This window comes from Pygoscelis adeliae, unplaced genomic scaffold (genome assembly GCF_000699105.1).
Source record: "Pygoscelis adeliae isolate BGI_AS28 unplaced genomic scaffold, ASM69910v1 Scaffold265, whole genome shotgun sequence".
Lineage (NCBI taxonomy): Eukaryota > Metazoa > Chordata > Aves > Sphenisciformes > Spheniscidae > Pygoscelis > Pygoscelis adeliae.
In genome coordinates, this window is record NW_008824810.1 from 833,890 (window position 1) to 847,815 (window position 13,926).

Consider the following 13,926-nt stretch of genomic DNA (forward strand, 5'->3'; position numbering starts at 1 on the left):
ATTTTTAACTGTCTGATAAACTTCCTAAAGCAAATTTTAGCTGCAATCATGTCAGGTATTCTTCTAGTCAGAATTTCGTAGTCATCCTATTAATTGCCTTAGTTTGCCTAATTCATGGGGTTTTATGTTCTTATTGAAAAGAACACCTCTTCCAGCAGGATGGCAAAGGAATCGCTCATCAGCCTTTATAAAGTTAGCCCTTGACAGATACTTCTAGCGAGCAGCAGTAAACTTAGAAGCCTTGAACTGTGCTAAGTACCAGGATTTCGTATGCTGCACCTCCTACCTTTGGGGCTGGACTCTGCAAGAGCCAAATGCTGGTCGGCATCAGGCCCTCGCCCTTCCCCCCGCGCAAGATGAGAGTCTCCCGCTGGCCTGCACCGAGGACATTAGTAATGCCAGCTTCTACGTGACAACAGTATAGCCTAGCAAATGCGTGTTGAGCTATTTTAAAATGAAGATTAGTATTTGCTTTTCTAAAAAAAACAAAACAAACAAAAAAAAACCCCAGTCAGTATCTTTAATGGCTTAACGGCGCGTCTTGTTGTCTTTTTTTCTAGGAGTTAAAAGGAGGAAAGGCATACGCAAAGGTAAATTGAGATGTATCTAATTTTGCCTGCGAATTAGCTTTTCTTTCTTGTCATTTTAATGCCCTTTTAAAGTAATTCCAGAATAGCACTCTAATACCCATGATTTCATTATGTGCATTATAGTGACACAGTGGTGTTGGAACTCTCCATCAGGGTGTTTAATAAGTATATAATAGTATTATACCACCAGAATGTTTTGTTCTTTCAATCTAGTACGTTGAAAGGGTTGATAAAGGTAAACCCTTCTGCATGTGTTTACTTTAGAAATAAAGAAAACTCTCCCTGTTCTCTTTTCTCTCGAGGCTTTCATTTTTAACTGACAATAGAGCTGTGCAGAATTTGACGCTCCAAGTTTTTTTCTGCTTTTTTGCCTTGGGCCACTCCCTTTAACGAGCATCCTTTTATTCATATTTGAGAGAAACTGCTGTGGAGTGGCACTCAATACTGTGCCTGTAGCAAGTACCTTCATTTAGTAGTACGCTCACTACTAACTTTGTCACCTTCTCTTAACAGCTGGGATTTGCAGATCTAAATCTAGCAGAGTTTGCTGGATCGGGAAATACCACTCGTCGCTGTTTACTGGAAGGTTATGATACCAAAAATACAAGACAGGACAACTCCATTCTCAAAGTAACTTGTTTCCTTTATCCTACTTAAACTAACAAAGCAGAGAACAAGTGGTATTATTAAGCACTTAATGAAATTTAAAACATACTTGCTGAACCTCTTTCTAGAAGGAAAACTATTTAAAGTAAAAGCACCAGTGTTGTTTAGAGAGAATCACCGAAATCCATGCAGTCAAAAACAGAATTTGTCCCACACTCTTTGAAAGGGAGCTGGATAGCTGTAAAGGAAAAGCTTTCAAAAGGTATCCCTATTCTAACAGGAATTGAAAAATGGAATAGGGAAGCTCGACGAAAAAGTTAATACGTTCATACAAACGTAGCAATTATATCTTTAAGACTGGGTAACTTCCTCTGCAGCTTTTTTAAGAGTGAATCTCTTCATTGGCTTATTTATGTATAAGCCAGCTTCAACACCTCCGTGACTCCGGAACTTTCCTGTCTGACGGTGATCAGTGTAACAACTGGCGAGCACTGCTGGAAGAAACCCACCCTGCCCTTCTCTCCCATCAGTCCAGGGAGTTTAAAAAATTGAATAAGCTGCATTAACCTGAAAATAATTACATACAGAACGTTACAAGTAAATTTGTAAAAAATTTCTTTTCCTACCAAGGCACTAGGATTAATTTCTCATACTATTGAGTACCCCATTTCAGCATGCACTTTCTGATTTCTTTAAGACAGTCATAGACTTTTTCCAGAAAACTTTTAATTGACGGCTTCGACCCAGCTAACAAGCCTTCTCAATGCATTGCTGTCCTACGGCATTATTTACCTTCTGTGGTTTTGCTTTATCTCTGATGTTAGCACAGCCAGTTCTGGTATGCTAGCAGTTTGCTAAACACTCTCAGCGAAGAACATACTTCAGCACCCACCGTTTTAAACAATATTCTGTTTACTCATTAATCTTTTAGATTTCCCGTCTCTCTCTTTTTCCCTTGACGCCATCTTAACTATTATGGATTCTAAGATTCTTCTTGATCTGTGTATCTTTTGCAGAATCTTGTACCTGCAACTGTGTTACTTTAAATGCTATTTTGTGTTGCTTGCATGTGTACTAAGAAAAAAGATGTAGTTTTTTGCATGTGTGTTTGCGTATGTGACGATGCCATTTTATTTCACTTACACGTAAGATTTGTGGCAAGTGTAACTTAGTGACATGACCATGTATCACAGACCAATTCCATATTTTTTCTTACAGTGGATTTTGTTTTCTTATGTGTAGGTTTTGATCAACATGCAGCTAATGTCTGGAGACCCATGCTTTAAAACGTAAGTCTATAAAAAAATCTGTGTGGGATAGTGTTTTGGTCCTACATTCCATGTTCAGAATGACACTTCTAATTTGCGTTTATAAATCTCTCCAATCTGGCAATAATATTACAAAAAAAAAAAGGGGGACACACACACAAAAAAATGGGATGGTAGCTGAATAATGGCTCACGTGGTAAAAATACCAGTAGAAGTATCATAGTACTCTTTGCTTGAAAATATACTATTTAACAGCAAGGAGAACTATGTCCATCTGTAATTAAGAAAAATAAAAATAAAAGAAACACTTAAGGGAAACTCTTCCTGCAGCAAGCTTGTATAAACCTACTTGGTATGGGGTGATGTGACTAATACTTTTGTTTGGAGAATGTGCTGTTACACCTTTTATTCACAAGTCTCAGATGATTTTAAAGGATTCAGTACAAGAGAAAGCACTTTCAGATATTTAGTTAGCAAAGACATTATGCAACTTAGTAAAAGATGCACGAGGTAACAGCTGAAGGGGGCGATAGCTAGGAAAATGCACTGCTACGCATTCAGGATCCTTTGGCCTCACTGTCCTTAATCTGTAGTTAAGGAAATGTAACGGTTTTGCTAGAGCACGTTAGCTTCCATAACTAACCACAGGACAGAAAAATCACGCGTGCTAGGGAAAACCTAGTCATGAGTGAGAGGAAACTGTTGCCTTCTTTCCAGACTAATAAGCCATTTTGTTAGGAGGCACCCAAGCTCAGCGGAAGCAGTGCAATTGGCAAGCTCCCTGTTTCCAGAGAACACCACTATCTTGCTAACCACGACTTAATTATCCTGATCAGTAGGAAGTGAAGAACTCTCACATGTCATCTGTATTACAAGAGATATTTCATAATAACCTAAATGCCATTCATTTTAAGGATAGGCTTAGAGATATGTATAGAATCTGCTTCCATGAATGCAGTGTGGAAAATTCCTCAATACTTGCCAAGACTCTTAATGCCACTGCTTTTCCGTAATTTCGAATGTTGGTAGACTGGGTTGTTCAAAGTGTATGTGCTTTTCAGTTTAATGTCAATCTTTTCTAACTCTACATGACAGTAGATGGCAATTTCATCTAGGTCAGGTTTAAACCAACTTAGTTGTATTTTACTTGTCACAAGATGTTTGGGGGAGGGGTTGATGAAATAATTCCTTCAAAATAAATTTGATCCCTTAAGTTCTAGTTTAACTCAAATTTTTCTTCAGTTCACTTCATTGCCCATGCTGTTATACTGAAACTAGTAGGAGATGGAATCAAAATGAGAGGATGTATTTTCTTCCCACAACATGCAATTAAGCTGTGGAACTCCTTGCTACTATGCGTTGTGAATACTAAAAGCTCAAGAAAGAATCAAGACAAATTCCTGAATAAAAAAAATTATTGAGGGCTGTTAAGTACAAAATATCTTACGAGGCTCAAGAAATACCTAAGCTACAGATGCGGAGATGCTGGAAGAATATTCAGGTGATACATTACTACGTGTGCCATATTCTCTTAGCATCTGTTGTTTGCTCCTGACAGAAACGGGACGCAAGGCAAGACAGACCTCTGGTCTGAGACAACATGCCTGTTCTCATGTCAGCCTTCTCAAAAACAATCTAAGGCAGCGTTCCAAGTATTACATATAACTTGAAAAGAAGAAATGAGCTTAAGGAAAACAATCTGGAAAAAAATTGCTGGCTTCACCCTTGTTAGGTCAATCTCAACTCTTTGTGTAGGTTCTCAACTTTCATTTATACTTTCAGACCTTACGTTGGATCAAAGATATCTTCCATTGTAAAGATACAGCGCTTACTGACCAACTGCTACACTAAAACACTTCTACTTCAGTACGGATTAGTTTTTTTATTCAAAACTCTCATAAACTGAATTTAAACTAATCTTTTATCAGATTATGTAGGCAATCAATGTCCCTCTGAATAATCCAATGAAGAGGGATAATAATCTCATACGGGCTTAATCAGTAGCAGTAAACATATACTGAAGCCTTTCTTAGGTAAAAACCATTGTGTTTAAAGTGAAATGAGGCTGCAGCCCAAGAAAAGCAGCGTGATCTCCTAACTCAGTCTGAGGTGCGAGTATGGAGTAACTCATGGTTTGTAGGTTTTATTAGGAGAATCGAGAACTGTTTCCTGTAGCAAAGAAAAAACCTTTGTGCGTTACTGCTGTGGCTGTATCCTTGCCGCTGTTTCTGAGGCGATCTGAGAACGTTGCCTGCACCAGTCTGGCTCAGGTGATTCACTGCAGGAACTCTTCAATGTCCCCCTGTGCCACGAAAGGCCCTTTCTCCTCTCTTCTTCTAACCTTCAATAAGAAGAGTAGAACGCTCTGAAATCTCGTCTTGTGCTTACTGAATAAACAGTAAGAGGGTATTATCTGAATTTGTTTGATTGGGCAAAGCTTTTCTGTATCCCTAGTTATTTAGCACCTCTTGATTTACTTCGGGTCAGACCTATCAACAAATACATCACTGATACTGATAAACAATTTCTCAAAGGCAACTAGCCAATCGTCAGTCTTGTGTACTTACAAAACAATGTATATCTGTTCTTTACTGGCTGGTACCAAAGTAGTTGAAATTAGTACCTAACTAGTTTTCTGGTTCCCTAGGAAAAAATCTCTAACTGAAATTATTCAGACTTGGCATTTTCTTCCAAACTGATGATATAACCATTTCCTGGAACGCAAACTTCCAACACAAACAAAACAAAAATTTTATCTAATCCAGATGTTCTCCGTAGAAGGAAAAATAAACCTTAAAACAGTTTCACAATCTGGAATCAGCTACATATTTTATGAAGAAGCCTAGGAGGCCTGATGTTTGATCTGGGGTGACATCCCTGAAAGCACTCGGTCCTTGCTTTCAAAAGTATGTTAGGCAGTTAAATCACACAAGCATTGTATTTCCAGAAGTGCTTTTTCTCTTTCTCTTTCCCAAAAAACTTTCAAACGTAACGTAAGAGGGGATACGTTCCTGTACATAGACAGTGACTAATTTATTGAATATGTGAAATCTTAGAAATGTCAACAAATATCCATTTGTATGCAGACCGACAAACTGTTCCCAAAGTCGAAACCAACAAAGCATTAAAAAACCCGTAGGTAACGTTTTGAAAGGTGTTTTAGTTGTATTTGCTTGCAAGAGAAGATTCGTCATTTTCTAGTTTCTTTTGCACCAGCGAAACACAAACCTAGAGGTTTATTCATTTTAATTAAAATATCCCTTTGGGTCTTGGTATAAACTGAAACAAGCACTTAAGCTTTATTAAAAGCTTTTCTAATACTGAACCAAATTTAAATTGTATCGTACATGATGCTTTTCTTAATGTGCAGGAGGTAGAATTTAGCGGGGAATACGCGGAGATGGTAACATAGGCCCCTTTGTTAGGAGTGGGAGGGTTATCAGCCCAGAATCTCCTCGTGTACTGTAACAGAGATGAAACAAAGCCAGGAGTACGTCACGGTGCACGAGCCAAGTAGGGCAACTGTCGTTGTGCAGGTTTGGTGGTTTTTTTAACTTACCATCTTGGCATGTTTTCCATGAAGTACTGAATTATCTATATTCTTAGCACGTAAATTATCCTGTGATTCATACACTTAAAAAAAAAAAAAAAATCAAGAACTTCAAAATAAACACGTATCACTCCACCAATCATCAGAGAAGGAAAAGTCTTTCCACGGATCCCCAGAGGCCTGAAGGACGGAGGGCTGAGCAGACGGATTCTGTAAAGTGTCCTGAAGCTCAATAGCAAAAGGTGGTTTTTTTTTTCTTTTTCTTTTTAACGGGGGCTCGGCAGCATGTTTTCAGAACAAAGTTACAAGCCGATTAACTTGAAGCACAGTATGAATTATGCCAACTTACGTGAAAAGAAAAACCTGTGCTGATCAATTTGGAGGGATTACAGCAAAAGCACAGCGAATCTTAACCACCTTTTTCTTACAGGCCTCCCTCCACAGCAACGTCCATAGCAATTGCTGGAGAATCAGAATCTTTGCATGAAGACAGGAAGGGCGGAGAAAACTTAAAAGTAGTACATCTGGGCATAGCAGGTATAAAATAATGCTTTTAATTTCTCAGTTCTTTTATAACTGGCTTCGTAGCTTCAAGGAGATGCACGAAATACTTCAGAACTTAAAGGGATGCTGACAGGTGGCCCACAAAGGGACCTTCTTCGGTGATTTGTTGAGACACACTCGCCTAGATAACATCAGTGGAACCTCTTTTTTACTTCAGTAATGGTTTATTTAATGGAAAGAAAGAATAGAAATTGGATTGATAGTCTGCCTTCTTTTTAACATTTAAGATCTTTCATTTTCTGTGTGCCGCATTTCTTGATTTGCTTTGGATTTGTATTTTGACTGAGCATTTAATTTGGCCCTTCATTTTCAACATATGAATCATAGGGATATGCGTAACTGAGTAAGTTTTGAGTGCTAAAAGTTCTCGGTATTGTTTAAAATTGAAGTAGTTACTCTGAAATTTAGACTATTAGAAAAAAGTACTATTAAAACACTTTATTACAGGTTGAAATTTGGGGGTTGGGGCAGGGCTTTGGGTTTTTTGGGGTTGGGTTTTTTTGTTTGTTTTACAAGCTTCAGGCTCTTAGCTTATTAATTTCCACCCTAAACACAGCTTAAGTTGTCTTAACCACAGTTACTTTTTCAGCCAGGAAAGATCTAGCACTCCATTCTACTGTGGTACTACGGAAAGCACGGTGATCTCTTTAATGTCTACAGCGTAGGCAAATCTAAAACTACATTTCATACAAATCTTTCTAACCCAATGGTACTCTCTGTTTTACTCAGACAGAAACGTATTATGATTTATTTTTTTAAGGAACGCATATTCGTTAACATACATGGTATTTTTGCAGCACTTGAATGTTCAAAGGGTTTGTAGAAAACCAGTATCAAGTCCCTAACCCCTCTGGGACATCTGACCTTTGAGTCTAGTCAAGATTACAGGCCAAGTAATAACAAAGCTGGCTTTAGCAACAGTATCTGACTTGCACGTGTTGCAGATGTCTCATCAAAGAGCGCCTCGGTCCCAGATGAACTTGGTGCATGCGGACATTCCAGAACATCAAGCTATGCAAGTCAGCAGTCAAAACTGTCAGGTAGCTGTTAACAATTTTGTTATGAATTGTTGGGGTTTATTTACTTTCACAGTTTTAGACCGTAGAAAGTAAGTAGACTTTATATGTTTTACAAAACGGTTTGAAGTTGAAAGCTTTTTCCTAGGAGTTTCAGGTGTGGGGAGGGTAACGTTTTTTTCCTCTTAAAAGCACAATGAATTATCTGTTCAGATGTGAGACAGCTTTTTCCCCTAGCTCCCTCCAATTAACACATCTGAATGAGATTTTTACCTCTTCCATGTGTAAAAACAAATAACGTGCAAATGGAGACTTAGTTCTAAAAGCTGAAGGGGAAGTAATGACACCAAGTCATTACATTTGTTAGGAAGTAAAGAGTTATTTAGAACAAAAAGAAAACAGCATGTGCTAGAATATGAAACCCAAAGTAAATTGCCTAGTTGGTGTACGCACATATATTCATAAGGCTTTTGAAGACTCTTTATAAGAAGACAAAACACAAATTCTGCTTTCAGGATGGTAAAATACAAGTAATGACCGTGGCTGTCAAGAACGTACCTAACCTAGTTCTCCTGCGCCTTCCCAACAGGATACAGCACGTGTCACTCTAGATCGTCCAGCCTGTCTGAACTCTGCCACAGGAGGAACACCTCAGTGGGTAGTACCTCAACAGGAATTGGAAGTATTCTGGAGCCCTGTGAAGAGACTGAGCCAAAAGTAACTGAAGCTAATATTGATACATCTGTTAAAGATGCACCATCAGAAAAACTCTGCAGGCACGCTTAACTTTGAAAGCCTTACCTAGCAGAAGTAAAACCTGATTTACTGTATCACTTCTAAGAGCTCTAAATACATTTATTCTTGCAGACATCCCGTAAAGCAAGACTCTGTGGAGTCACAGCTGAAGAGGGTTGATGCTACCAGAGTTGATGCTGATGATATAGTTGAAACGATACTCCAGAGTCAAGACTTCAGTTTAGACTCAAGTGCAGAAGGTATGGAAATAAACAAGGAAGCTTAGGGAAAATTGATGCGCATTACAGGCCTTAGGAAAATCCACTCTCTTCATAGTCCCTGTTGCTTGTAATGATAAGGACTGTGCATATGGATCGCTACATTTTCTGCTTCATCCTGTCTCCCAGAAGTTGAAAGGACCCTTGCGTGACTAGGGTAACCTTCCCAGAGAATTACGTTAAGCTTGATAAGAAAAGAGCAGGGGCGAACCTACGAGGAAGGTAGTTCCTCCAACCTATACCATGTGAAGTGTGGTTCTTCATTGCTTAAAACGTTTGCATCTGAAAGTATCAGTTACAAAACTGGTAGATTTAAACTGACTTAGTTTTAGCTAGGGCAACATTAAAGGAAGCTAACATATGTTAATTCCCTTGCTTTTTAGAAGAAGGTTTAAGATTATTTGTGGGCCCTGGTGGAAGCACTTCTTTTGGAAGCCATCATCTACCTAACAGGTATGTAGCCTGAACAACTAATCCATAGGTAATACTAAACAAAAATGCATCTTGCACAGCAATTATTCTGTATATACATTCCTGATCTTTGTGTCTTTCTATTCTGTATCATTTAAAGGCACCAGAAGAACCAGATGGTCAGGTTTTAAAACAAAACACGTAGGTTAGTTCCAAAATAAAACTGATGTGTCAGCCATAAGAATTCTAACTTTCGGAGGTTCTGAAGAGTCTCAGTTCCAAAGTTGTCAGATACGAGCAGTGTTTTGGTATGGACACCGGAAACGGGCATCAGTTTGAAATCTCAGCTCTACAGACTTACTGCGTTACTCTCTGGAGCTGGAAGAAAGTCTGAAGTGTTTTACACATCCACCTTTAGAGTATCAAACTTTTATGTCTTCCTGATAACAAGCCTAATTTTCTTCACTTCAGTTTTGCCCAAAACTCCTTCTGTTTCCATATGCTACGCTATTCCTCTTTCAAAGGCTTGCTATTTGTAGCCCTAAACTCTCTCTGATAATCTGCTTCAGATTATCTTCTTGTAGTAGTTTTAGAACCAGGGAGGTTTTTTTCTTCTCTAAACCCTCTTCAAATAATCTGATATATGACTTGAGCTGAATGTTTGAGTCTTCTCAGATGAGAAAACATTAAAAACAGGTAAGAATATGCTCTAATACCGTGATTCTGCAGTCCAGTGTAACTCTTAAGATTTTTCTTTATCTCACAGAATTAGCATAGCATCAGTATTTCAGCAAGTACTTCTGGAACTAGGTATAAAGGCAGCTGATCACGTGCTGAGAGTTATAAAACAAATACGTTTTACACAAGCAAGCAATGCTGATGGCTAAAAGATAATTCACTGGCTCATTTGCAAACTGGGCACACTAATTTCTGTCTAGGATAAGGCGTATGATTACAGAGCACACTGCAGTAGTATACAGAGATCTGTCCTAATTCAGTTGCCAGAACAGTCCAGGCAGAATATTGTACTACGGCAGAGCTTGGCCCTGTTGATTTTTGACGTAGTACTGCAGTTTGCCATGTAAAACAACCCACCACGCTCTGTCACGTGGGGGGTGAGACAGTTTTGTAACTCTGCATTCACAATTCAGAGTGAACAAAAGACTGGAAGGCATTTTTCTTGTATTTTAATGTAAGAAGACTATCACTTACTGTTTTTTAGAGCCATTTATCTATTTATGTATAAATGTATATTAAAAGTATTAGCTGCATATGATAGAGCTGGGGTGGGAGGGGTACCCAAAAGATTATGCTTTAGGAACTACAGAGAAGTCCAACAGTAACTTCTTTTTCAGTAACAGTATTTATCATTCTTCATTTTGACTGTAGTATAACACAAACCGCTTTAATGCATTAAACTGTAAGGCACTAAGGGGCGCGGTAATTACGCATGTTTTCTACCCTTCACCTTTAGCTGTTCTGGTACGGGCTGTTCGGTTGGGGTTTTTTGTTGGGGTTTTTTTTGGAGGGGTGGGGGGGGTGGTTTGGGTGGTTTTTTAAATAGTAAACTTGCTGATCTGTGATACTTGCTGTTTAGCTTTCATTTAAATTGGAATTGAACTAACTTCTTTCGAATGTTCTTTCAGTGTAGGATCTGGAGCATATGAGCAGGTGGTGATAAAACGCTAGACTAGAATGACACACGAGGAAAACCTGGAGCTCTGGCATTGATACTTCTGGTTTTGTTTGCTCTGTTGCAAGAGTTGTGAAAGCCAAAACGAAATCAATGTGACCTTTTTTTGACAAGCAATGGAATGCCTCTTGCTCATCGAGCTGCTGCTTCTGTGGTATGAAGGCGATGTTTAGCTATGTATACCTTGTGTGAGCACTTGGCCTGTTTTTGTAAACTCTACCTGATGGTAGTGGAATTACTTGCTTTTTAAGTTGTGTGAAACGTTTTTGGAAGCACGATTAAGTGAGTCCCATTTCAGTATTTTATGCAGGAGATCACTTGTGGCGATGTACTTTGTTTGTAACTTCTTTACTAAAGAAGCTTCTAAAAGTTGGTCTTAAACGAACCTGAAGAAATGAATTACTCAATTTGATCCTACCTACCATTTTAGTCTTACAGAAGCTAATTACTTCTATCAAGTCCAAATTAATACCACGTCCAAATTAAGGCCTCCACAAAACAGCCCAGCTATTTTTTAACATAATCAAATCCTTCTCTTAAGAGTACTGAGCATAACTTCATTGTAAGCTTGAACAGTAGAGGTGAACTTCACATGCATTTAAAAAAAAAATAAACTAAATAGACCTAAACCAGCCAGTAATCAGTTGTGTTAACTGTAAATGAAGTCTAGAGGCTTAAATGCATTAAATGTGACACATGTTTTCATGCAAGTGACAAAAGAAGTGGGATTCCGAATGAAGATACTAAGGCACAGTAGCGTGTTCTCAAGAAAGCTGGCTTGGTTGGTAAATGTGGAGTTCAGAAGCTGCTTCCACAGCAGCTCACTTCGGTAACGCGTGACCCTTGGGATGCAGTGGGGTGGTACTGTTTACAGACCTGGTCGTCAGTAGCTTACTGCCACTTAGAACTCTTTATTGTAGCTTAATCCTTCACAGTTAGTTAGTGCTTCGCTTGTATTTTGAATGTGCCTTGTGGGATTGGGGAGGTACAGGGAGATTAAACTATTTACTGAGCAATTTAAGCTTTAAAACTAAGTAAACATCTACACTATTATCCATATAACTTGAGAAGCACTTTATTGTACACATACTCTGCACTCTGAAAAAGTCTTACTGTGCAGCAGATTTGTTGAACGCTTCTTCCTTCACTATCTGTCCGCTGTCACATTAAGGTCGATGTACTGTATTTAAATTTGCACAAATAGTGATTTGCCTGACAGGCAAGAAAGATGAAAGATGTCTTAAAATCTTCATTGAGAATTATGAAAGAATTGATTTTTAAAGGGATGGGTTAGGTGACACAGTTCTAATTCAGGCTTGGCTCTGCTGTATTTAACTGTAAACGGCAAATGACCTTAGTTTTGTTATGATTAGTTGTATTGTTTATCAGTAAGGCTTGGATTAAATAAAAATACAAATAGCGTGGCCATTTCTGAAAGCTCCGAATGCTTCAAATTCTGCTCAGAGTGATGTCTGACACCCTTTTATTGAAGTATAAGTAGGCCATATTTAATAGGTTAAATTAGGAGAAGCAGGCTTTGTTTTCCATACATCCATAGTAGAGTTATTAAACTGATTTTTTTGTGTTTAAGGAAATTTCAGATTTTAAAGCTTGAGTACTGTTATTGAATACGATTCATATGAGCTATTTCACAGTTACGGTACTTACTTTTATTTCCTACTGTTAATTATAATCTCTTTGAAGTGTTTTAATGGGTAAAAGAATTAATACAAAGATCATACTTTAGCTGATGTTAATAGAAGTGTGGTATTATCCATTTCTGTCCTCCACAGGAATTTTAAACAGAAACTACATAACTGCTAGTGTACAACTATCTCTCAGATCATGACAGTTTCCTTTCCTGTTATACAACTAATCTGTACCAAAAAAATCCTCCTGCAAACCAAAAAAGATGCATGAAATGTGCGTAAATTGTTTTCAGTACTCTCTAACACTGCTACACTTGTTGACAAATCTGTTAAAACCAGTAGTAGGTAGATGGTAGTTTACTTAAGTTTACTAGAAACATAGGCATAGTTTGAGGAAAACAGACCTTTAAAAAACATTATACAGCTACTTATGTAATTCTTAAGGGCACTTCCATAGCCCAGACGCGTATTCTATGTTAAAAGACAGAGCTAACTGCCATAGATTAGATATTTTGTTTACTAGAAACCAATTGTTTTCTTGCCTGAGCAGATCTTTTAAATAGGAGGGAAGTTTACATGGAAATCAAGCTTTTAACAAAACTGTATTCTAGTAGTTTATTGCTCTCATTTTGAGTTACGACTCCTTATGAAGCTATTCTCTAATTGTGCGTATTTCAAGTGGAACATAACCTTCATATTTAGATGTAGTATTTTCTTTTTTGTAAACTGTGTTATAGGAATACTGGAGACTCTCGTATAAACTGTTCGGGATGTGTTGGTGGTAGTTTTTTTTATTTTACTGTATTCAAATGCAAACGTCTCAGACATTCAATAAACTCATGTCTTCAGCTTGGAACATGTTTCTAAACAATTATGTCGTCTTTTTAAATGCAAAAATGACAAACTTAACTGGAAGTTTGTGTCCATTTCAGTTTCTCTACTGCTTTTCAAACTTCACCTCTGCAGCTTATTAAACTTCATCTCCAGTCCACAAAGTATCTAAGGGCACCGTTACTAGTACAGTTATCTGTGTACTATCTGCTTTCTGGAAAGGAATAGTATGTCAATGTTACGCCAATGAAAATCCGTTTTAAAGTGTGAGGCATATTGGTAGGTTAATTATTATGCAGACTCCACTACTAGCAGTATTTGGGGAAAGTGAGGGCACGGTGTATAGTCCCTCCTCACCTTGCAAATGGCAAAATTAATCCTCCTCAGCTGAGTGCAAAGACTTACTACTACTTAAACTTTTCATACAGCTTGTATAGCTTCTGTGTAGATTACCTTCTTATTTTTCTAACAAAACTATTTGTGGTATGTATTTCTTTTCTCATCCATGCATTCAAAATAACCAAGCTTTTTGGTACTGCAGTAAGCATCTGTTCTTACATAAAAACAACTAGATTGGTGAAAATTGCAGCTAATTGTAGTACAGACTGTGGGGCACTCAGATCAGTTCAGCAATCAATTAATTGTATAGTAAGGATTAAGAGAAGTAACTGTACCATGCATAACCGACTCCAGTCTCAGCTGTATTTCAATTCAAAAAGGAAGAAAATTTTTCAA

General features: G+C 37.9%; 1 protein-coding gene across 1 annotated transcript in view; it reads left to right on the forward strand.

Moving 5' to 3' along the window:
* Nucleotides 1-11,321, forward strand: part of FAM102B (family with sequence similarity 102, member B) — a 26,049-nt gene extending 14,728 nt beyond the window's left edge. Inside the window, exons 8-16 of the mRNA XM_009324228.1 lie at nt 561-590; nt 1,104-1,220; nt 2,439-2,485; nt 6,445-6,551; nt 7,523-7,618; nt 8,184-8,370; nt 8,462-8,589; nt 8,991-9,060; nt 10,665-11,321. Coding sequence (XP_009322503.1) covers nt 561-590; nt 1,104-1,220; nt 2,439-2,485; nt 6,445-6,551; nt 7,523-7,618; nt 8,184-8,370; nt 8,462-8,589; nt 8,991-9,060; nt 10,665-10,707 — 825 coding nt within the window. The 3' untranslated portion in view covers nt 10,708-11,321. The remainder of the gene's footprint in view (nt 1-560; nt 591-1,103; nt 1,221-2,438; nt 2,486-6,444; nt 6,552-7,522; nt 7,619-8,183; nt 8,371-8,461; nt 8,590-8,990; nt 9,061-10,664) is intronic.
* The last annotated feature ends 2,605 nt before the right edge of the window (nt 11,322-13,926 follow it).